General features: G+C 47.0%; 1 protein-coding gene across 1 annotated transcript in view; it reads right to left on the reverse strand.

The window, feature by feature from the left end:
- Positions 1-6,651: 6,651 nt before the first annotated feature.
- The window catches only part of SLC24A4 (solute carrier family 24 member 4), a 247,878-nt gene continuing 227,561 nt past the window's right edge, over positions 6,652-26,968 (reverse strand). The window contains exons 16-17 of the mRNA XM_078765934.1: positions 20,100-20,165; positions 6,652-7,396 (exon numbers count right to left, since the gene is read on the reverse strand). Coding sequence (XP_078622060.1) covers positions 7,247-7,396; positions 20,100-20,165 — 216 coding nt within the window. The 3' untranslated portion in view covers positions 6,652-7,246. The remainder of the gene's footprint in view (positions 7,397-20,099; positions 20,166-26,968) is intronic.

The following is a 26,968-nucleotide window of genomic DNA, read 5'->3' on the forward strand; positions in this document are numbered from 1 at the left end:
CGAGGCAAAATCCGTGGATGGTGACGCAAAGCTCAAGAATGTCGACGATAATCCGCAAAGGTCGATGAAAGTCCTGGAAATGGCGATGCAAAACCCGCGAATGTGGATGAAAATCCGCGAATGTGGATGAAAATCCACGAAGGTCGATGAAAATCCTGTGAATGTATGCTGCGGCATCTATCTATAATTCCACTAATCTCTGTCTGTGTGTGTGTGTGTGTGTGTGTATGCGACCGCTGTTTCTCGACAACTACCGGTCCGATATACTTGAAACTTGCCAGGTATATTGCTGGGGACCCGAGGATGTGCCTTTTCAAGGTTTCATATTAATCGGACAAGTAGTTACCGCGCTATGTCCAAAAAACGATTCAACCAATCAGAGAGCAGCGAGTTATCACGTGTGCCGAACGTGGCGAACAGACTCTGCCTCGGACGGCACATTTGAGAGCGTATTCATTTATTTCACGTTGGCAAACTATGTTGGCGTTAAACTATGTTTTAAAACTAATTAAAACTACTTTGCGATTCATCGTAACTGCGATTCGTAACTGCCGTTCGCTTTGGCTTTGCGAATGGACCAAACCATTTCATGTAAATAGAGGGGGGGGGGATTGTCACCGTACTTGCAAGCCGTTCGCTTTGGACCAAACCATTTCATGTAAATAGAGGGGGGGGATATAATTTTAGATATAGATATAGTACGGGCATGCCCTAGTTGTTTCAATGGGGAAAAGGGGGAAGCGTTAAAGGATCCTGGCGGTTCCTGATTCATAGAGGAAAATTTTGAAAGTTGAAAATGTTTTCGACCGCAAATGCACATGTTTACAGTTTCAAAAACTAGATGTCATTCTTCGAATTACAACCCTGCGCAGTCAATTTATATTCTCTAATATAATTGTTGCATAGATCACGCTCAATACATTTCAAACTGATCAGACTAAGCGTTGTCCCTGTCGAATTATGACATCATAATTATGGCACCAATGACGTCATTGTCAACACCTATTCCCCATATGGAGTTCTTTACAATGAGCCATGTTTCAATTTTTTCCATGCAGTGGTTTTGGAGATATAGAGGTGCAACATTTTTCGGTTTTTCCAAGATGGCACCTGCACCACAATTACATATGACGTCATAATTATCATTAAAATATTCCACAGGAGGAGGCATTTCAGGTTAGACAAATGTGAAAATATGGTGAAATATGGTGAAAATTTCGTGCCCATCAGACCAACAGTTGCTGAGAAAAAAAAATTCACAATGATCGGTTAAGTGTTGTACTTGTCGAATTATGACGTGTGAATTTCAATTGGAGTTTTGGAGCAAAAACTCCAAAACTCCAAAGCCCGCTTGGAGTTTGCAAAAAAGCACCTAAAGGACTCTCAGACTGTGAGAAACAAGATTCTGTGGGCTTCCATGTGTCTTTCACTGAGGCGAGGCTTCCGTCTGGCCACTCTGCCATAAAGCCCAGATCGGTGGAGTGTTGCAGTGATGGTTGTCCTTCTGGAAGTTTCTCCCATATCCACACAGGATCACTGGAGCTCAGCCAGAGTGACCATCGGGTTCTTGGTCACCTCTCTTACCAAGGCCCTTCTCCCCCGATTGCTCAGTTTGGCCGGGCGCCCAGCTCTAGGAAGAGTCCTGGTTGTTCCAAACTTCTTCCATTTAAGAATTATGGAGGCCACTGTGCTCTTGGGAACCTTCAATGGAGCAGAGATTTTTTTGTAGGCTTCCCCAGATCTGTTCCTCGACACAAACGGAAGAAAATTGAGGATTTTAGAAATATGACAAAGTTGGTGACCTTTGGCCTATGTTGACCGATTGACCTTTTGACCCCCAAAACAATAGGGTTTTTTTTACTTATGACCATCTCTCCCATTTGGTGAAATTTCGTGATGATTGGTTGAAAATTGTGACCTGCAGGTGATTCACAGACAGACAGAGACAGACAAACAGACAGAACTAGCCCGCCACTCAGTAGCGCGCATACTCCCGCCGTGGGTGGCCGCTGCTGGGCCCTATCTTCCAATGGTAAAAAAATCCTTCAAAAAATTCCTGGATCCGGAATAATATTATGTCGGTGGGGTAGCAATATGTAGAGCCAGATAGATCTGTGTAGGTAGGTATTTGTCTGTCGCGGTAAGGAATCTACCCTGTAATAAGTCCTGTGTGTAGGCGTTTTGTCGGTTAAGAGTATACCTGTGAGCATACGAGGATGTTCGAGTGATAAGTAGCATAGGGATTAAAGAGTAGCGCCCCTGTGTGTCACACCTGGTAGCTAAACCTTTGTCCCTTATGGCAATGCACACCAACATAGACATGTAGTTAGGTCCCTAGTGCAACACTAAATAATTCCCTTCCCTGACATGACTTTGAAAGACGAACATGCAAGGAAACCAAGCCGGGGCACCGCCGATGATGGCGGCCGCCAATTACACCTCCGACAGGCCTAGCCACATCGAGTGCCACGCGCTATGACCACGGAACAGGGAACGAGTAAAGGGGCAGTGCGGTAGGCACAGACCTCCAGCCGGTGAAGGGCACTGATTGGGTGGCGTGCCAGGGCTGACGTCACCACCGCGGGAAGGTTATTTAAGGGCGCGCCGAAGGACATTTTCTCTCTTGCGGCTCTTGCTCTCGCAGATTCCTGGCCCTGGCAGTCCCGGTGCGATCTCGAGTGGAGAGTCCTGTCCCTGGTTGTGTAGGCTCGCAGTCTTGGCCCTGGTTGAGTTGGCTTGAGAGTTGGCTTATCGATCGTGTGTGAAGATCGACCTCGTGGTGCTTGGAGCGGTGCTTATGCAGGAGCGAGGCTCAGTGCTGTGAACGGGTTTAGCGACGCGTGTGGAGGATTCCTCCACGCCGGAGATTGAAGACGAGGGACAGATAAGGCCAACCTCCATTACACTTTACACGACGAGACAATTATTTTCCTTTAATCCATTCCTGTGTCTGTTGTTGGGTCTGGTGTGCGGGATCCCGCTTTAGGACATTTTATTACCGGCGCGTATTTTCCTGTCCTTGCTTTTATGTGTAATAAACCCTTGTATTATTTTCCATCCCCTGTTAAACCTGTGCCCGGTTGAATTAATTTCCCTGCAGGATCGAAGCTGCCGTCGTTTCACCAAGGTAAGTGCTTTTACCGCAGCCTTCCATTTTCCTTCTTCCTCCTGCGCGACCATAGTAAAATCCGTATTGGTTGTTGCCTCCGAATAAATCCGTTCAGGCCTATCCGCAGTCTCTGGTGTTAACCGGAGTCGCACGACAATATCCTGAGCTTCACCAAAAACTAATCAATTCTTCCTTATCCCAAGGGCAATCATCCCACCAACTTTCATCCAAATCCGTTCAGAACTTTTCCAGATATCTTGTTCACAAACACACACACAAACACACACACACACACACACACACACACACACACACACACACACACACACACACACACACACACACACACACACACACACACACACACACACACACGATCGAATGCATTACTCCCTCGCGGGAGTAATAACGCACAAGACCAAACAATATACTTGAAAAATCTTCAATTTTCACAAGTAACAAATAGACAGACAGATATGGGTGAAATCATAACCTCCACCTTCAGTATGGTGTAACACACCTCCCCCCCCCCCCCCCTTTCCAAAATTCAAGGATGCAATACATGAGCAATATATATGTATATGTCGCTGTCATGCAAAACCTTTATTGCAAAGCACACGTCACATGACTGTCAAATGATCCTTACATATACATGTGCCTTCAGTGCTACGTACGAGTACGTATTTACCTTAAACACGCACGAGGCCCACGCATGAACCTGGGGTGGCCTGACAAGCCAACAAACCCGAGTGGAGCTTTTTCTTGTTTTTTTAATCAACACCAACCCTCACACCAGCGCAACCAATCACAAATCGAACGAAGCGATAACAGTTCAACCGGCAATATACAACACCTAAAGGTCGGGAGATAACAAATGGTCTTTAAAAGGTTCTCATTGACTTGATCTAAATCTACAACAAAGTCCATAAAAGCGAAACACCAAGAGGGAAGGTACTTACTGAAACAGCAGGTAAATGCATCACACACCGAGTTTGATTGTCTTGAGGAAGATGTACAGGTAGCCCATGGGAGTTAAACTATTTTCAGTTTTTGAATTTGCAGAATCACGCACGTGCGCGCACACACACACACACACACACACACACACACACACACACACACACACACACACACACACACACACACACACACACACACCATACACACACACCGCCACACAACACACACAATACACACACCATACACAACACACACACCATACACACATAATACATGCACATTCACACACACACACACCATACACAACACACACACCATACACACATAATACATGCACATTCACACACACACACACCATACACAACACACACACCATACACACATAATACATGCACATTCACACACACACACACACCATACACAACACACACCGCCACACAACACACACACCGCCACACAACACACACACACCGCCACACCCACACACCATACACAACACACACCGCCACACCCACACACCATACACAACACATACACCATACACACAACACACACACACACCGCCACACAACACACACCATACACACACACCGCCACACAACACACACACAATACACACACCATACACGACACACACACCATACACACATAATACATGCACATTCACACACACACACACACCATACACAACACACACCGCCACACAACACACACACCGCCACACAACACACACACACACACACACCGCCACACCCACACACAACACACACCATACACACACACCGCCACACAACACACACAATACACACACCATACACAACACACACACCATACACACATAATACATGCACATTCACACACACACACACCATACACAACACACACCGCCACACAACACACACACCGCCACACAACACACACACACCGCCACACCCACACACCATACACAACACACACCGCGACACCCACACACCATACACAACACATACACACTCACCGCCACACAACACACACACACACACACCGCCACACCCACACACAACACACACCATACACACACACCGCCACACAACACACACACCATACATGCACATTCACACACACACACACCATACACAACACACACACACACACCATACACAACACACACACCATACACACACACACACCATACACAACACACCATACACAACACACACACACACACACAACACACCATACACAACACCATACACAACACGCCATACACAACACACACACCATACACAACACACACACCATACACAACACACACACCATACACAACACACCATACACAACACACCATACACAACACACACCATACACAACACACACCATACACAACACACACCATACACAACACACACACACACAACACACACACACAGACACACAACACACACACAATACACAGACACACAACACACAGACACACAACACACACACAACACACACAAACACACACACACACACACACACACACACACACACACACACACACACACACAAGAGTTCCTCGAGATAGTTCCACTTGCATGTGTGTACTTTAGTATGCCGTACTTTACAGGTGAGTCATTTTCATTCCGTACAAGGGAACCGGATACTCTGTACAAACGATCCATAAAGGTATGACATTATTTAATTTTTATGTTGCTTTTATTTACATTTTAATACCTCTGTCAAAATTTGCTTCATAACTACTGTGCATATCATTAGATCACTAAACATATTACGTATGCAAAATGGCAGCAATTTGACAATCTCTATTTCCCCACCCCCACCCTCATCTACCTGCGTACCCGATTCAAAAACACCTTTTCTCCTCTATTTATTTACCCTTTTATACCCCTCCACCCCAACCCCATAGCTTGCTCCTTCTTTCTCCTTTTCCCCAAATTCGTTTTTCCTGATTTACTCCCTTGCACTTCCAACTCACTTTCTTGCAAATACAATAGGTATAGTATTCGCCATAAAGAACAAGTGAAACCATTAAACAAGCAACTGTAACACTGAATACACCTACAGATTGGGTTGCCTTGTTTCAACACGCAAGATTGAGGCTCATGGAAGAGCAAGGTGACACAGGGTAAATGTATCAAGCGAAGCAATGAACAAACATGAAAGGAGGGAAGAGAGAGAGAAGAGAGGATAAGATAAACACAGCGAGAGAGAAGAGAAGAGAAGAGAAGAGAAGGGAGAGGAGGGAGAGGAGGGAGGGAGAGAGAAAGACAGGGAGAGAGAGGGCGAGACAGAGAGGGGAGAGGGGGAGACAGAGAGGGGAGAGGGGGAGACAGGGGGAGACAGGGAGAGGAGGAGAGAGAGAAAGAGAGAGGGGAGACGGAGAGGGGGAGACAGAGATAGAGAGGAGAGAGAGAGAAAGAGAGAGGGGAGACGGAGAGGGGAGACAGAGAGAGGAGGAGAGAGAGAAAGAGAGAGGGGAGACGGAGAGGGGGAGACAGAGATAGAGAGGAGAGAGAGAGAAAGAGAGAGGGGAGACGGAGAGGGGGAGACGGAGAGAGGAGGAGAGAGGGGAGACGGAGAGGGGGAGACGGAGAGAGGAGGAGAGAGGAGGAGAGAGAGAGATAGAGAGAGGGGGAGACAGGGGAAGACAGAGAGGGGAGGGGACAGAGAGAGAGGGGAGGGGAGAGGGGAGAGGGGGAGACAGGGGGAGAGAAGATGAGGCAAACACAGTGAGGGAGAGGATCGGGTTTAGTCCTTTTTTAGTTTCATTATAAATCTTTATACAATTTAGAGTTTGTAAATCCTTCTAAAAATTATATTTCAAACCCGAATTTATTTCCACATTGAAAACATCCAAAGGTTTATGTGGAAATGTTCATGTGCAATTTTCAAAACTTCTAACAAACATTTTCAGAACGAATGGTGCTGCTGCTGATTAAGTGAGTTTGAACGACGGTCTGCCTCTTACACCTCCCGCAAATTAATTTAGCGTTATTGTTACTATTGTTATTATTATTGTTATTATTATTATGGTTATTCAAGGACAAGGCTTTCCAGTCGTCTTTTGCCCAAATTCTTCGTGGACTTTCCAAACAGGAAGATCCATCAATGAGGACAGAAATCCTGCATACGACTTCCGGCCCATGACACCGGGTCAAGCAGGTGTTTCTACCTTCCGTGTCGGCCCGGACACGGTCAGCCATCTTTACACATGGGCAGGTTAACAAAGGTGAAGACGTTGTACTCGATGAGCACGGAGAAGGAAACGAAGATGACGTACAGGACGATGCACCCCATTCCCAACTTCTTGTCCAGTTTCCACTTGTTCACGTGGATTCCCAGCACCTGCGGGATGTTCATGATCATCGACTCAACACGAGGGAACTCAACGGTCATTTTTACATTTTCCAAACAAAGTTATTATTTTCACCTTCAGCCTCTTCTATTAATATTTGCACATTCGGGGGAAAAAATACATTAAAACGATTTAATTAACATTTTAAAAATTAATTCGACAATCAATGATCATGTTCACTTAAGTGTGCAACCGAACTTACACCGCTTAATGAAGCATGTGCTGGAAGGAGGGCCTGGACTAGTCGAGAGGTACCCACACTCACCTTGAGCTCCTTAGCCTGGGTTCGAACCCCGACCCAGATGTAAACTTCCATCCTGGTGATTCAGAGGCAGGGCCCATTCGTCAGTGTGCGTACCGTCGGATGGACGTTAAACTCGGCGACTCGTCTGTCTGCTTCCTTCCTGAGTTACTCAGTGAGTTATGGTGTCTGAGTGAGTTAACTTCCTGAGTGAGTTCCTTACTGAGTGAGTTCCTTCCTTCCTGAGTGAGTTCATTCCTTCCAGAGTTCCTTCCTTCCTTCATCCTTCCTGAGTGAGTTCCTTCCTTCCTGAGTGAGTTCCTTCCTTCCTGAGTGAGTTCCTTCCTTCCTGAGTGAGTTCCTTCCTTCCTGAGTGAGTTCCTTCCTTCCTGAGTGTTCATTCCTTCCTGAGTGAGTTAACTTCCTGAGTGAGTTCCTTCCTGAGTGAGTTAACTTCCTGAGTGAGTTCCTTCCTTCCAGAGTGAGTTAACTTCCTGAGTGAGTTCCTTCCTTCCTGAGTGAGTTAACTTCCTGAGTGAGTTCCTTCCTTCCTGAGTGTTCATTCCTTCCTGAGTGAGTTAACTTCCTGAGTGAGTTCCTTCCTGAGTGAGTTAACTTCCTGAGTGAGTTCCTTCCTTCCAGAGTGAGTTAACTTCCTGAGTGAGTTCCTTCCTTCCAGAGTGAGTTAACTTCCTGAGTGAGTTCCTTCCTTCCTGAGTGAGTTAACTTCCTGAGTGAGTACCTTCCTTCGTTCCTTCTTTCCTGAGTGAGTTCCTTCCTTCCTGAGTGAGTTAAATTCCAAAGTGAGTTCCTTCCTTCCTGAGTGAGTACCTTCCTTCGTTCCTTTTTTCCTGAGTGAGTTCCTTCCTTCCTGAGTGAGTTAAATTCCAAAGTGAGTTCCTTCCTTCCTGAGTGAGTACCTTCCTTCGTTCCTTCTTTCCTGAGTGAGTTCCTTCCTTCCTGAGTGAGTTAACTTCCTCATCAGTTCCTTCCTTCCTGAGTGAGTTAATTCCTTCCTCAGTGAGTTCATTCCTTCCTGACTGAGTTAATTCCTTCCTGAGTGAGTTCCTTCCTTCCTGAGTGATTTTTTTTTTTTTTTGTATACTGAATCGAGGCTCGTGAGAGAGCTAACATTTATTTCACAAACAAATCAACCAGACAAACAAAATATATAAAAAGAGGGAGCGGAAGACAACATGGGGAGAGGAGGGGAAGCACACAAACACAACACCTGAGAGCAGGGAGATGTGTGGGAGGGAGAGGGCCTGGGGGGAGGGAGGCATGGGAAGGGGGGGCGGGGAGATGTGTGGGAGGGAGAGGGCCTGGGGGAAGGAGGCATGGGAAGGGGGGGCGGGGAGATGTGTAAAACACAAGGAGATCAAGGACTTCCAGGACAGAAGTTGGTATTTCAAAAAAGTGTAGGATTTGGGGTTAAATTAGTGGGGGTAGAAAAGATCAAGGTTTTGGATGGGGGAAGATAAGAGATGGTGGTGAACAGCTGTTTTAAAGACCTGGAGGGTGCAGTGGGATTGAAGAGAGTGAGGGAGTTTGTTCAAGAGGCAGGAGAAAAGAGGAATGAAGGAGTGAAGGTGAGCAGAGAGTCTTGATTTTGGCAGTTTAACCATAAGAGGGTTGCAGGCAGATCCTGTGCGACCTGTAGGAATATTTGGGGGACAGAGCCCAGAGAGAGCTGGGGGGGCAAGGCCAGAGAGGAGTCGGTAGAAGACGGAAAGACCACCAACCTGCCTGCGGTGAGTGAGTGAGAGGCCCTTGGAGTTAGCTTCATCGCGGGAGATTCCAATGATTCTGAATGCTTTGGTTTCAACAGCGTGAAGACGAGCTAGGTGTGAGGCAGGAGCACCAGCCCAGAGGGGAGAGCAGTATTCCATTGAGCTGCGGATGAAAGCCTTGTATGTGGTGAGGAGCTCAGGTGTGCCAAGGAAGGACTTCGCACGATGGAGGATGCCCAGTCGGCAACTGGCTTTGGAGGCCAGATTTGAAATGTGGTTTTTCCAAGAAAGATAATGGCAGATAGTGAGACCCAAAAGCTTGAGTGACAGAACTTCTTGGAGAGGATTATTCAGAAAGTGGATGGGAGGGTTGTCCAGTCGGTCTTTTCGGAGAGACATCGTAAGAGTGTGAGATTTGTCAGGATTGAAAGACATGTTCCACTTGTTTGCCCAGTCTGTGATTTTGACCAGGTCTGCAGAGAGTGAGGAGGCTGCAGACTGCCGATCTGAGGGATGAGCAATGGAGCGACAGAGATTAGAGTCGTCAGCAAAGAGATAGAGAGGATTTTCAAGAGAGTCAGAGAGATCATTGATGAAGACCAGAAAAAGCACAGGGCCCAGGACACTGCCTTGGGGAACTCCAGCCTGAACGGGAAGAGGAGATGAGAGAAACCCATTCAGGGCCACACTTTGACTACGACTAGAGAGGAAGTCCGCCAGCCATGCGTGGAGATTTCCGTGGATACCAAAGGAGGAGAGTTTGGTGAGCAGAGCGGGGTGCCAGACCATATCGAAGGCACGTGATATGTCAAGGGAGACAGCTCTAATTTCCTGTTTGGCATTGAGGACCTCCATCCATTGTTGAGAAAGCAGAAGCAGCATGTCCAGAGTAGAGTGACCAGGTCTGAAACCAAATTGATGGTCAGAGATCAAGCCATTGGAGAAGAGGAAAGATTTCATATCTGAAGCAATGATGGATTCCATGACTTTGCTGATAATTGGGAGAAGGCTGATTGGTCTGTAGTTGCTAGGATCTGTTTTTGCACCTTTTTTGTGCAAAGCGGTGATGTTGGCTGAGTTCCAAGCAGATGGCAGATGACCTTGAGCAAAAGAGAGGGTGAAGAGAACAGAGAGAGGGAGTGAAAGAGCGGAAGAACATGATTTTAGGACCCGTGGCTGATGCCGTCAGGTCCAGTTACAGAATCAGAGTCGAGGGTTGACAGAAACTTTTCCACCTTGTCAGGAGGAAAGGACACAGAGTCCAGGAGCAGCTGGGTACGACTGGGTACGGTGGGTACAGAGAGGGATGGGTTTGGGACACAAGATTTAGAGGCAAACACAGAGTTGAGGCATTCAGCTTTTTCATGTGCGGAGTCAGCCGTGTAGCCGTTTGAGGTGAGGGAGGGGATGGAGGGGGAACAAACACCAGAAACAGATTTGACCAGACGCCACCAGGATTTGGAAGAGGGAGACAGATAAGAGAGTTCGGTCCTGAGAACGGAGAGATATAGTTTCCTGGCTCTCCTGAGGGTGGACACACACTTGTTTTGGGCTTTGTGAAACGAAATGAGATTTCCTTCCATTGGATTGGCTTTCCAGGAGACGAAAGCAAGTTGTTTCTGGGCAACAGCCTCACCACAAGATTCCGTGTACCATGGACGGGAGGAAGGGTATGACAACTGAAGACGAGATGGGATAAATCTGTGCATGAGAGAGAGCAATTTACTTTGGAAGAATTCCCAGGATGAGTTGACATCAGAGGTGGTAGAGATGGGAGACCAGTCCAGATGATTGATGGCTGCTTGAAGACCGTGCCAGTTGGCCTGAGTGAAATGCCAGACTCGCGACGCTGAGGAGGCTCTCTGAGAATGGCCAGAGAGATGTCCACTTTGACAAGCACATGATCAGATGAGCCGATTGGAGCAGAAGAAGAGCAGCAGACATTTTCAGGGAAGTTAGTCATAACCAAGTCCAGAAGAGAAGATGCTCCGTTGACTGAGATCCGGGTCGGGAAATTGACAGATTGTGTCAGTCCCAGTGAGTCGCAGAAGTCCTTTGCTGAAGAGCCATGGCTGTTGAGAGAGGTACCCACACCCAACCAGCTGGCATGGTGACAATTGAAATCACAACATATGAGGAAGAGAGAGTTGGGATGGGTAGATAGAAGTTGGTCCATATTAACAGACAGCGAGATGTAGATGGAGTCATGGAGATGGAGATGGAGAATTCACTTCCTTCCTGAGTGAATTAACTTCCTGAGTGAGTTCCTTCCTTCCTGAGTGAGTTCCTTCTTTCCTGAGTGAGTTCATTCCTTCCTCAGTGAGTTCATTCCTTCCTGAGTGAGTTACTTCCTTCCTGAGTGAGTTACTTCCTTCCTGAGTGAGTTCCTTCCTTCCTGAGTGAGTTCCTGCCTTCCTGAGTGAGTTCCTGCCTTCCTGAGTGAGTTCCTTCTTTCCTGAGTGAGTTCCTTCCTGACTGAGTTCCTTCCTTCCTGAGTGACAACTTCCTGAGTGTGAGTGGCGACCCGGCAGGATTGCAACCTATTAACTGTTTTGGCAGCACCAACGATCTGCATCGGGGGCACATGATGATGATGATGATGATGATGATTGATGATGATTGATGATGATGATGATGATATGACATGACGTGTGCCAATTGCAAAAAGGACAATTTCTGCCAAGTTTCTGCAGACAAGTTTGGACATTGTGCGGTTTACGGTCAGAAGCTTGTGGATCAAGTACAGACAGGTATTTCGGGCAGGTGACGGCCTTCAAGTGGGTGAATCAAAGTGATCATAGCCAGACAGGATGGAAGAATCGTTAACTTTCACAAATCACACTAGAAATGCGACGATGTATTTTCGATTCCGAACACAAAGCATCAACTCATTAAGATGTCGTGCAAAAATACCAGCTTGCGTGCATGATGCCCCCATGTTCAACTTCCGGCAGAGTACCATCATCGTGGGCCTTCGCCACTAGTGTTGCCACAATGATGTGGTGTGGACAGCAGAAAGATGGGACAATGATCACATGGTCTGATAGATCAGAGCTTCTTGTTCACCTAAAGATGGGAGAATGTGTTTGGGGCTTTCGCTGAGAGCGTCAGGTTGACCGCAACTTGAGAAGCTTTGAGGAAAATGGAGAAGGGTCAGTTATTTTCAAAGTTGGGATCAAAGGCTGATGAAAGAAGACTGAAAATAGTTCAAATTCGTGAAGTGAGTCACAAAATTCAAATCAAATTCGTGAAAGTTCAAATTTTTCAAGAAAGACTTGGAATCATGTTGCATGCCCGGTCTGCGGCTGGTATTTTTTTTGCTCTTCCCACGGCACGGGAAAGGTCATACATTAGTGAGGCCTAGATGTTCAAGAGATTGAACCTTTTTGAGTGGCTGACCATAGTGATAAATAGGTGGGTCCGTTTGGTGATCCTTTTGGAGAAACAGCAGACTGAGGTTTTCCAGGATTGGAGGACATGTCCCATTAATCAGAGCAGCATCTAATAATTTCCAGATCAGCAGAGAGTGAAACACCTGTCGTCTTCTCTCCCAGTGGAGGCTGGAGTGCCCCAAGACAGTGTGTCGGGCCCAGTTTTATCAGTGAGAAGGGGTAGGTTACTGTAGACACCGTGTGCCGTCATCTACATAAAGGAAAAGAATGTTTTCCACTGAATCAGAGATGTGGTTTATGGAGACGAGGAACAACACTGGGCCCAACACACTGCCTTGGGGAACTCCAGCCTCCAATGGGAGAGGAGAGGATGGGGTTCCATTGATAGCAACACGTTGACTTTGTGAGTGGAGGAAGTCAGAAACCCAGGAGTGAAGGCAGTCTTTGCCACAGGCTGAGGTTGGCGAGCAAAGCAAGATGCCAGATTGCGTCAAATGCCTGAGATACCTTTTTTGTCCAGGGAAACGGTCCTGACATTTTGTTTTTGAGATTTAGGGCCTGTGCCCCTTGCTGAGATAAGAGCAGAAGCATGTCCAGCATTGAGTGACATGTCCAGCATTGAGTGACATGTCCAGCATTGAGTGACATGTCCAGTATCGAGCACGGGTCCAGCATTGAGTGACATGTTCAGCATTGAGTGACATGTCCAGCATTGAGTGACATGTCCAGCATTGAGCACGGGCCCAGCATTGAGTGACATGTCCAGCATTGAGTGACATGTCCAGCATCGAGCACGGGTCCAGCATTGAGTGACATGTCCAGCATTGAGTGACATGTCCAGCATTGAGTGACATGTCCAGCATTGAGTGACATGTCCAGCATTGAGTGACATGTCCAGCATTGAGTGACATGTCCAGCATTGAGTGACATGTCCAGCATTGAGTGACATGTCCAGCATTGAGTAACATGTCCAGCATTGAGCACGGGCCCAGCATTGAGTGACCGGCACGGATACAAACTGATGGGCGTAGATCAGGCTGTGTGAAAATAGGAAAAAACGATATGAGCAGCAATGATGGATTCCAGGACCTTGGTTATAATTCGAGGTAAATGTGCTGATCTTTCGATGAGAGATTCCCTTTTTGCATTCCTCTTGTGGATGGGAGTGGTGTTTGCCGAGTTTCAGGACGAAGGGTGGTGGCCGAGAAAGGACAGACGGAATCGAGCATACAGACAAGAAACGAGAGCAGCACGGACAACTCGACTCGAAAGACATGGAGAAGGAAACTCTGATTATAAATGCACCTGGTCATTGCAGGGTTTGTCTCTTTAGACAAAGATTAGGTGCACTGCTGATTCTGTGGTGACGTCAGGAAGGGCTTCCGGCCATAAAAACATGCCTCAAATATTGGAGAGGCAGCCATGAGCTGAATCATGGCTTATCATGGCTCACACATGCAAACATGGAAACGGCCATAAGACGATGATGAAAGACACCGCGGTGTGTTTAATGGCCGCCGGTTAATGCTAGCAGATGGGATACCCACCACAACCTCAGTATGGGTGACAGCATACTCTGTGGGGATACCCACCACAACCTCCGTCTGGGTGACAGCATACTCTGTGGGGATACCAACCACAACCTCCGTCTGGGTGACAGCATACTCTGTGGGGATACCAACCACAACCTCCGTCTGGGTGACAGCATACTCTGTGGGGATACCAACCACAACCTCCGTCTGGGTGACAGCATACTCTGTGGGGATACCAACCACAACCTCCGTCTGGGTGACAGCATACTCTGTGGGGATACCAACCACAACCTCCGTCTGGGTGACAGCATACTCTGTGGGGATACCCACCACAACCTCCGTCTGGGTGACAGCATACTCTGTGGGGATACCGACCACAACCTCCGTCTGGGTGACAGCATACTCTGTGGGGATACCGACCACAACCTCCGTCTGGGTGACAGCATACTCTGTGGGGATACCAACCACAACCTCCGTCTGGGTGACAGCATACTCTGTGGGGATACCAACCACAACCTCCGTCTGGGTGACAGCATACTCTGTGGGGATACCGACCACAACCTCCGTCTGGGTGACAGCATACTCTGTGGGGATACCAACCACAACCTCCGTCTGGGTGACAGCATACTCTGTGGGGATACCAACCACAACCTCCGTCTGGGTGACAGCATACTCTGTGGGGATACCCACCACAACCTCCGTCTGGGTGACAGCATACTCTGTGGGGATACCGACCACAACCTCCGTCTGGGTGACAGCATACTCTGTGGGGATACCCACCACAACCTCCGTCTGGGTGACAGCATACTCTGTGGGGATACCCACCACAACCTCCGTCTGGGTGACAGCATACTCTGTGGGGATACCCACCACAACCTCCGTCTGGGTGACAGCATACTCTGTGGGGATACCAACCACAACCTCCGTCTGGGTGACAGCATACTCTGTGGGGATACCCACCACAACCTCCGTCTGGGTGACAGCATACTCTGTGGGGATACCCACCACAACCTCCGTCTGGGTGACAGCATACTCTGTGGGGATACCAACCACAACCTCCGTCTGGGTGACAGCATACTCTGTGGGGATACCGACCACAACCTCCGTCTGGGTGACAGCATACTCTGTGGGGATACCCACCACAACCTCCGTCTGGGTGACAGCATACTCTGTGGGGATACCCACCACAACCTCCGTCTGGGTGACAGCATACTCTGTGGGGATACCCACCACAACCTCCGTCTGGGTGACAGCATACTCTGTGGTGCGATCAATGCCTCCGACAGTTTATACACGGGTCTCGATAATGAAACTCAGGCTAAACAGCTCAAAGTACACCATCCTGTAATAAGTGCGCTACCGCCTACCTGTACACCATCCTGTATAAGTGTGCTACCGCCTACCTGTATACCATCCTGTATAAGTGCGCTACCGCCTACCTGTACACCATCCTGTATAAGTGTGCTACCGCCTACCTGTATACCATCCTGTATAAGTGCGCTACCGCCTACCTGTACACCATCCTGTATAAGTGTGCTACCGCCTACCTGTATACCATCCTGTATAAGTGTGCTACCGCCTACCTGTATACCATCCTGTATAAGTGCGCTACCGCCTACCTGTACACCATCCTGTATAAGTGCGCTACCGCCTACCTGTACACCATCCTGTATAAGTGCGCTACCGCCTACCTGTACACCATCCTGTATAAGTGTGCTACCGCCTACCTGTATACCATCCTGTATAAGTGCGCTACCGCCTACCTGTACACCATCCTGTATAAGTGTGCTACCGCCTACCTGTATACCATCCTGTATAAGTGCGCTACCGCCTACCTGTACACCATCCTGTATAAGTGCGCTACCGCCTACCTGTACTCCATCCTGTATAAGTGTGCTACCGCCTACCTGTATACCATCCTGTATAAGTGCGCTACCGCCTACCTGTACACCATCCTGTATAAGTGTGCTACCGCCTACCTGTATACCATCCTGTATAAGTGTGCTACCGCCTACCTGTATACCATCCTGTATAAGTGCGCTACCGCCTACCTGTACACCATCCTGTATAAGTGCGCTACCGCCTACCTGTACACCATCCTGTATAAGTGTGCTACCGCCTACCTGTATACCATCCTGTATAAGTGCGCTACCGCCTACCTGTACACCATCCTGTATAAGTGTGCTACCGCCTACCTGTATACCATCCTGTATAAGTGCGCTACCGCCTACCTGTACACCATCCTGTATAAGTGCGCTACCGCCTACCTGTACTCCATCCTGTATAAGTGTGCTACCGCCTACCTGTATACCATCCTGTATAAGTGCGCTACCGCCTACCTGTACACCATCCTGTATAAGTGTGCTACCGCCTACCTGTATACCATCCTGTATAAGTGCGCTACCGCCTACCTGTACACCATCCTGTATAAGTGCGCTACCGCCTACCTGTACTCCATCCTGTATAAGTGCGCTACCGCCTACCTGTACACCATCCTGTATAAGTGTGCTACCGCCTACCTGTATACCATCCTGTATAAGTGCGCTACCGCCTACCTGTACACCATCCTGTATAAGTGCGCTACCGCCTACCTGTACACCATCCTGTATAAGTGTGCTACCGCCTACCTGTATACCATCCTGTATAAGTGCGCTACCGCCTACCTGTACACCATCCTGTATAAGTGCGCTACCGCCTACCTGTACACCATCCTGTATAAGTGTGCTACCGCCTACCTGTATACCATCCTGTATAAGTGCGCTACCGCCTACCTGTACACCATCCTGTATAAGTGCGCTACCGCCTACCTGTACTCCATCCTGTATAAGTGTGCTACCGCCTACCTGTATACCATCCTGTATAAGTGCGCTACCGCCTACCTGTACACCATCCTGTAATAAGTGCGCTACCGCCTACCTGTACACCATCCTGTATAAGTGTGCTACCGCCTACCTGTATATCATCCTGTATAAGTGCGCTACCGCCTACCTGTATACCATCCTGTATAAGTGTGCTACCGCCTACCTGTACACCATCCTGTATAAGTGTGCTACCGCCTACCTGTACACCATCCTGTATAAGTGCCCTACCGCCTACCTGTACACCATCCTGTATAAGTGCGCTACCGCCTACCTGAACACCATCCTGTATAAGTGCGCTACCGCCTACCTGTACACCATCCTGTATAAGTGTGCTACCGCCTACCTGTACACCATCCTGTATAAGTGCCCTACCGCCTACCTGTACACCATCATGTATAAATGCGCTACCGCCTACCTGTACACCATCCTGTATAAGTGCGCTACCGCCTACCTGTACACCATCCTGTATAAGTGCGCTACCGCCTACCTGTACACCATCCTGTATAAGTGCCCTACCGCCTACCTGTACACCATCCTGTATAAGTGCGCTACCGCCTACCTGTGCACCATCCTGTATAACTGCGCTACCGCCTACCTGTACACCATCCTGTATAAGTGCGCTGCCGCCTACCTGTACACCATCCTGTATAAGTGCGCTACCGCCTACCTGTACACCATCCTGTATAAGTGCGCTACCGCCTACCTGTACACCATCCTGTATAATTGCGCTTCCGCCTACCTGTATACCACCCTGTATAAGTGCGCTACCGCCTACCTGTACACCATCCTGTATAAGTGCGCTACCGCCAGCTGTACACCATCCTGTATAAGTGCGCTACCGCCTACCTGTACACCATCCTGTATAAGTGCGCTACCGCCTACCTGTACACCATCCTGTATAAGTGCGCTACCGCCTACCTGTACACCATCCTGTATAGGTGCGCTACCGCCTACCTGTACACCATCCTGTATAAGTGCGCTACCGCCTACCTGTACACCATCCTGTATAAGTGCGCTACCGCCTCCCTGTACACCATCCTGTATAAGTGCGCTACCGCCTACCTGTACACCATCCTGTATAAGTGCGCTACCGCCTCCCTGTACACCATCCTGTATAAGTGCGCTACCGCCTACTTGTACACCATCCTGTATAAGTGCGCTACCGCCTACCTGTACACCATCCTGTATAAGTGCGCTACCGCCTACCTGTATACCATCCTGTATAAGTGCGCTACCGCCTACCTGTACACCATCCTGTATAAGTGCGCTACCGCCTACCTGTACACCATCCTGTATAAGTGCGCTACCGCCTACCTGTACACCATCCTGTATAAGTGCGCTACCGCCTACCTGTACACCATCCTGTATAAGTGCGCTACCGCCTACCTGTACAACATCCTGTATAAGTGCGCTACCGCCTACCTGTACACCATCCTGTATAAGTGCGCTACCGCCTACCTGTACACCATCCTGTATAAGTGCGCTACCGCCTACCTGTACACCATCCTGTATAAGTGCGCTACCGCCTACCTGTACACCATCCTGTATAAGTGCGCTACCGCCTACCTGTACACCATCCTGTATAAGTGCGCTACCGCCTACCTGTACACCATCCTGTATAAGTGCCCTACCGCCTACCTGTACACCATCCTGTATAAGTGCGCTACCGCCTACCTGTATACCATCCTGTATAAGTGCGCTACCGCCTACCTGTACACCATCCTGTATAAGTGCGCTACCGCCTACCTGTACACCATCCTGTCAGACTACTGCTGTGGCGATCCAACGCTGATCTTATTGGTTAACCACACCAACTGTAATGATCCATTATGTTTTCACAGAACAACCATCCGAAGGGGCATTCCCAAAGTCTTACAAACAACAAACTCTCCAATACACCTTTGTGGTGTCAGAACGTCCGCTCGGAGTCTGAGAGGTCGGCGGTTCAAACTCCGTCCGAGTCATACGGAAGACTTAAAGCATTTAAATGAGCAAGAGCACGCACAATCCCCATAGGTTGGCATCCATGGGGAGGAGGAACTTCCTCCATAGGGAATGCCCCACTGAGTACTGTGAAAACGGTGGTGTCATTGTTGTGACGTCACTGGTATCCAGACTGCCCCGGGAAGTGATGGAACTTCTCCCAAGCTCAGCGTCTGTTTGTCTCGTCTAACAGCCCTGTGTTGTGTCTCGTGTATCCATGAGTGTGATGTGTATGTGTGATGTGTGAGATGCGTGTGATCTGTGAGATGTGTGTGTGTGTGTGAGATGTGTGTGTGATCTGTGAGATGTGTGTGTGTGTGTGTGAGAGATGTGTGTGTGTGTGTGATGTGTGAGATGTGAGATGCGTGTGATCTGTGAGATGTGTGTGTGTGTGTGTGTGTGTGTGTGTGTGTGTGTGTGTGTGTGTGTGTGTGTGTGATGTGTGTGAGAGATGTGTGTGTGTGTGTGAAATGTGTGATATGTATGTGTGAAATGTGTGTCATGTGTGTGAGAGATGTGTGTGAAATGTGTGATATGTATGTGTGATATGTGTGTGTGTGATGCGAGATGTGTGTGTGTGAGGTGTGTGAGATGTGTGTGTGTGATGTGTGTGTGTGATGTGCGAGATGCGGGATGTGTGTGTGTGTGTGTGTGTGTGTGTGTGTGTGTGTGTGTGTGTGTGTGTGTGTGTGTGTGTGTGTGTGTGTGTGTGTGTGTGTGTGTGTGAGTGAGACAGCTCCACTACGAGCATTATATACTGTAAAATAAATAAATGTATAATGGCAATTATTTTACAGTATATAAATGTTTCCTGTTGTTGTAACAAGTACCGGTACTTATTTCATCGAATTCAACCACAAGACGTGATAATAAACCGGAAATGGCAAAATGCAGATTTGTGATGGTGCAAACGGAGACCCGAGGCTTCACCAGCAGTGCGGATGTTTCACTCACCGCCAGTGATACCGAAGCCAACAGAAGTATAACAGAGTATATGAGGCCTCGGCTATTCAGCTTCACCTGAGAACACAATGTTCATACCAAAAAAGAATAATTTGTATAAATTAATGACAAATGACGCGGTCAAATACACAAACCATATATTGTGGAATATCAACCTTTGGAAGCCAACCTCAAGGGTCTAATGGTGTCAGTAAATCAGTGGCCGTTTCGGTGTTGGTACATTGCACCTTTAATATGTAATCTTGTCATGGAACATTGGCCATATAAAGCAGGAAGCCCACATCGTGTGGTCTCCTGCCTTGTGTGGTCAATATTCCACGCAAAGAAGTAAAAAAAAAAAAATCAAAAGGCCTTCATTCGTTTGTAAATCATTCATGCTGCCATCAGGTTCGTGAAAATCGTCACAACTTCATCCGCAGGTCATTACATGAGCCGCTCCAGTGTCCATCTCCTGAACCATGATGTAACACCATCTACAGCACATTACCTCATCAAATTAATTAATTAAGGGACAAAACATTACATTTTTTTTTTTTCTGTACAGAATCGAGGCTCGTGTAAGAGCTAACACATTTAACATGAAAACATGCATAGACACATAAAACATGGAATGAAGGGAGTGGGAGACAAGAGGGGGAGAGAGAGGGAAGCACACAAGCACAACAACATAAGAGAACGAGAAAGAGCAATCGGAGATTGCAAACCCTCGCCAGGATGTGTTTTCAGTGGTTTTTAAGGCTTTTGTGTTAAAACAAATATGGCGGCCGAACCACGTGACCGATGACGCCATCATTTTTTATCTCCACCAATTTATTCCTAGATTATGCTCAAGAAATTTCATCTTGATCGGATGAAGTTTTGTACTCGTCGAATTATGACGTCATAATGGAGGCACCTATCACATCATCATTCACAGATGTTATTCCACATGGAGAGTTCTTTACAATGAGCCATGTCTCAAGTTTTTCTATGCAGCGCTTTCAGAGATATAGAGGTGCAAAGTTTTTCGGTTTTTCCAAGATGGCGGCCGAACCACATGACCTATGACGTCATAATTATAGAAAAAATTATACAGGTGGAGTTGCACCTATGGTGAAAATTTCCTGCAAATCGGACCCACGGTTGTAGAGAAAATCATATTTATTCTGTGCGGACAAAAGCAAACGGACTCGAATGCAAGACCCTCTCCACTGGTGAGGGTAACAAGGACGTCGGTAGATCTGTGGAAGGGGGAGGGCTGGGGAGGGGTACACGTTATAAAGCAAATGAACACTACGAGGAATTTCACTACTGGGATAAAATAAAATTTGGGATAAAAAGTAACTTTCACTGTGCAATTCATAAATTATGAATGGAGTGTTCGTGGCTTTTAAACAACAACATCCTAAATTAATATTTAGCTCATTAAGCAACATCTTTAGTGAGCACACACATGGACAATATTACATTCACATGATATTTAATTGTTCTTTGCATGATAATGTTGAAGGAACATTCCACCTTCCACTTGATTTTATTCCATATGCGGTTTGAAAAAAGCATTCTCATAGTATTTATCAAATGCCAACGACGTTGATTTTATTCACACTCTTCAAACACAATCGATGATCAACATCACAGGCAAATACGACTTCCTACAGACACCGACAAAGCAACTATGACGATGCTCATATATATATATATATGCTTACCAAACATCCGGTTTTCCCCAGATATGGCCTCCTTTTCGTTCCTTAAATCTCTGTGTAGACGGGCTTTAAATATCAAAAAATGTCCCGGAGTTTGCCATTAAAATTTGGGATAATTTTGTCCAACTTTGTTTGAACGATTAAACCATTTTTGTACATTTTCTTACGGTGATAAAATGCAGATATGTAATGTTTAGACCAGGACAGTTTGGTACAAATCTGTACTACTCCGTCATGGCGTACTGGATGTGTTTGAACATCACGCGTCCACTTCCTGTCCTACCTCTCAGTGACACAGTCCATTGGCGTGCTGTCTGCTATTCAGTGTCTTTTTTTGAGTCTGTCCATTATATAGTACCACATACATTTGTTTGATTTTCTTGAACTAACAATGAAACAAAAAGCTTTTATTTCTGTTCTTGTGAAATATTAATTCTTAATGTAAACAGGTGTTTACTTTCTGGTTTATCTGTCACTCTTCTCTCATGTTCTCTTTCTCTTTCTCTCTCACTCTCACACTCTCTCACTCTCTCACTCTCTATGCATTAATGCGTGAACAAACATGATGAACAATGGCTGGCTTCAAAAATGAGCGCCCCCTAGCTCCTTTCCAGGTATTATAGAAGTCAGTGGAAAGAATTCTTTCAACTATATATATATATACACACACATATATATATATATATATATATATATATATATATATATATATATATATACTAGTACCGACTGCAAAGCCGCAATGAGCCGGCGAAGCCAAAGCCTCTTGCCACTATTTTACCCATCACTATGGCATCAGTAGGTTAGGTAGTTGGTAGTAGGTAGGTGTAGTAGGTACCGTACCTGGTAAGACTTGGTAAAAGAGAAGAGCAGACAGTCCTCCCCAATACCTACATACAATAAATGTCACAAGAAGCTTAAGGAAGTAACTATACGATGTGCTAGCTTAAGGCCTATTTTAAAAATTTTAAACTGGGCTTAACATACGTTTTCACAGTATGTGTGTCGTCTTCTAACTTCAGTCGCTGTCAGGGCTGGTTCTCTCTGGGCACTGCGGCTTCCTCCACCAGAAGAAGTTAGCTTGCAGTGATTAATTCGGTGAATTCCGTCTCAACTTCGGATATTTCCGGCCTTGAAAAACTATCCGTATTTCTAAACTAAATATGTAAACCGCTTATACCGTATTTCTGGCCATGAAAAACTATCCCCGACGGCCACGAGATTTCTAAAAAATAATTCTTCGTCAATTTTAGAATATTTGACGCCGTTTTCACCCTCCGAAACGCGTAATAAGCTTTTTTAAAATATTTTTTTAAATGCTCGAATCTCATTGGTTCTGGTGTTTGATGACGATTTTCGTTGAAGATAATGAGGTTGGTCTTAACGTATTTTAATTACAAATTAGAGGTTCATTAGATTGTGAATCAAAGAACGACGGGTGAAACAAACTCCTATTGAACTTTTTCGCAATTGTTTTATGCAAACTTCCGCATCCGGTCGATGGCGGCCTCCATTGCATGATTTGGTTTTAGAAATATTTTTTCAAATGCTCGACTCTCATTGGGTCCGGTGTTTGGTGACGCGTTTCGTTGAAGATAACCAAGCCCGTGCGGGCCGAGGTTGGTCTTAAAGTATTTTAATAATAAATTAGAGGTGCATAAGATTGTGAATCAAACAATGACGGGTGAAAGAAACTCCTATTGAACGTTTTCAATTTGTTATGCATACTTCCGCATCCGCAAGATGGCAGCCTCCATTGCGCTTCGGAATTCTCAAGCCAAGGCATAATCAGGTTTTCGACATAATACGTACGCGTTTATTGACAACACCAGCTTCGCCGGCTATAAACTCAACATCAAAAGAAACATCAAATCTTTAGAAGGACACGCATTGAAATCCTCCACGCAAAAATGAAAAATATTTGAACACAGAGGTAAAGTTCAGCTATCTTTACAAAACACATGTCAATAAAGAAGAGGTTGCCTCAATCATAAAAAGCATGAACATCACAAGGGGTGGTGCAACAAAAGTCACAGCACTGCAACACGAAGGCACGCACCTGAATACAGTCAAAACAAAATGACACAGGAATGGACACAACACTCCTAACAGTCAAGGACAGAATGACAGCAGTCCTCAATATCGTGTGTGTCCTCCCTGAGCTGTGATGCAGGCTGTACACCCCCGACGCATGCTCTGTACTCGGCATCTGATGTGGTCCTGGGGAAGTCTGTCCCACACTTCCTGCAAGCCTTGAATGAGCATTTGCCGATTGACAGCAGTTGATCTCGATGCAAGACGTCGACCAAGCTCATCCCATAAATGCTCAATGGGATTGAGGTCAGGGGAATAAGGCATCCAAGGCATCACTTCAACACCCTGTTCCTGGAGGAAGTTGGTGGTCAGGCGAGCAGCATGGCGTCGAGCGTTATCCTGCTGGAAAACTGCGATGTCAGGATGAACCTGGAGGAATGGCAGCAGATGAGGTCTCAAAACTTAATTGACATAACGCTGACTAGTGAGATTGCCTTCGATGACACCAGAGGAGTCCTGAAATGGGTGGAAATGCCGGCCCATACCATCACACTGGGTCCTCCCCAACGATTGATCTGGCGAATACAGCATGATGCATACCTTTCCCCACCTCTGTGCCATCCCCGTTGATGCCCATCAACAGCATGGAGGCAAAATCTGGACTCATCGCTGAACAAGACTGCACTCCACTGTTGCTGTGTCCAGCAGCGATGCTGCAGACACTATCTTGGTCTGTTCCGCCGATGCACTGCGTTCAACACTGGACCTCTGGAAGGACGTCTTGCCACCAGGCCCCGACTTCTCAAGCGCCTCCGCACAGAAAAGACACTGATACGGTTGTTGTGGCGACCTTTTGTCACTGCAGCTGTTTGCGTCGCAGGGCGGAAACTATCACGAAGATGCTGCAGCACAATCCAGCGGTCTTGGTTTGGGGTGGCATCTGGATTTTCTTGTTGTTTTTCCTGTCAGAAGCCTCTAGAGTCCAGAGTGACTATTAGACAGCAGTAAATGAATGTCTAACCACGAGAACTGAAGGATTTCATTATGAGGGTCATTATTTAAAGGGAAAGATCCCTATACAGAACCACTCAAGCATGCCATTGTTGATCAACCAGGTGATTGAAGTGAAGTTCCCGTTACATAATCAGCCATTACAATTGAAGAAACGTGTTTGGAAAGCTGCACATTTCAAAAAAAGAAAGTGATAAGTTTATTTTGATGTTCAGTTTATATATAAATATATATATATATATATATATATATATATATATATATATATATATATATATATATTGTTACGGACGCGGTTTAGATGTTATTATGGGCCGAGCGGATGGTCCACCGCGACCGTTACAGGATCCCCGATTGGCCCGACTCCCCCAACGTTGACCAGATCGCACCACAGATATCCAATCGGGAAACCTCTAAAGCGACCGAAAGAGAAGGAAGAGAGAAGAAGACAGAGTACGGAGGAATAACAGGATTTATTATACACACAAGCAAAAAGAAGGAGCGATCAAAGTTATTTACAAGCAATGGATGGAAGAAGCAGTCACACAGTGAATCGTTAGCTTATACTAGTCAATTTACTTAACCCCAGGACAACGATTAGGACAGACGACGTTCACACTTACACGGGGGATATTGCAGGCAGGTATGGCTTGAGGATGGATGGTTGTTTTGGGAGGCAATGGAGGGTCCAGCGTCGATTGCTGCCTGGCGCGTCCTTTTCGTGGCCTGCGGCCCCTTAGCTGCCCCCTTAGCTGCAGCGCAGCTGGTCGCACGATGGCTCGCACACACCTGCTCGTTCAGGCGTCTTCCTTCTCCCCAGCAACAACGAGCGACAGCAAGCAAGAGGACGGAGTCAGAGCAAGAGGACGGGGTCAGAGCTGGAGCGTGGAGTGCGTCCCGCGGCGGCTTATATTGGTCTCCTCACCGAACCTTCGCGCACTTTCTCGGGGGTTCCCGCTCCGCCCTCTCTTAGCCAAACCCCTTGTTCTGGGTTGGATGAGCGGGGCCGACTTACTCCTCCCCCCTATGACGAGGGGGGCGACCCGTCTTCTCTAGCCACTCCCCTTGTTCGTAATGGCCACAAATGGCGAAAACCGGTCAGCAGCTGCAGGTAATGCGCCGCCACGTTGCACAGCAGTTCAGTACTGCAATAAACAGTTGCTGTGAAAGCTCAAGTGGGGGAATCCCTGGCACTTGAGCTGCCATGGATCATCGGAGGGGCCTACGCTTTATTTCGTTTGATGCAATGCAGAGTCAATCTAGTGGGAAACACATATTTAGCCTACATAGAATAAGGAAATAAACTATTTAAAAAGATATATCGTGGCCTGTGTGTAAGTTTCATGGAATTAACTAGGAGGACGGCTGCGACCATTATTTACATTACGAGGGTGTTACACACAACAAAACCATACTTTTCACATTCGTTACACTTTCTCCAAAATTGTCACACTTCTCAAAACCGTTACACTTCTCAAATTCGTTACACTGCACCCTCCTTTCTTCAGGCCCGGCCTCGGGCCTACAAAACTTTAACTTAGTGTGACACGTAGGTGTAATTGCCTCTACAATTAACCTGACCCTGAGTGTGACAATCTTAAAACACAAATAAGTATGTCCCCCTATTGCATTGCACCCTGTCTAACAGAATCAAGCCCACAGCTAACCGAATTACGGAATTGTTCTCAAACTATACATTTACGGTGGGGAGCATTATTTACAGTGACGTTATTTCTTATTTACAATGCAACCGAGGACCTGTGTTTTTTTCTTTTCTTTTTAGGAACAAGAAAAAGAAATTCCTGTTGGGAGGGAGGAGACAGCACGCATTGCATCGATGCACCAGTACCAATACCACCAAAGCACCCAAAAGCACCACAAAGCACCACTCGGTGCACAGTCACCACGGTTCATAATAAACACAACAAAACAACTGGTGGTGGTCTTCTCTTTCTCTGCTGGGCCGATGTTCTTCCCGACGTCTTCTGGCTTCATGCGGCCTACTTGGAAATAATAAAAAGCACAACTTGTGTTCATTTTTATTTAGGACCGCAGGGGCCAACTAAGGGTGGTCCACCTGTTTGGCATAGGTGCCGCCTTACCGAGGTCCGCAAGCAAGATTCCCTG

This window comes from Myxine glutinosa, chromosome 11 (genome assembly GCF_964187855.1).
Source record: "Myxine glutinosa chromosome 11, kmMyxGlut1.1, whole genome shotgun sequence".
Classification (NCBI taxonomy): Eukaryota; Metazoa; Chordata; class Myxini; order Myxiniformes; family Myxinidae; genus Myxine; species Myxine glutinosa.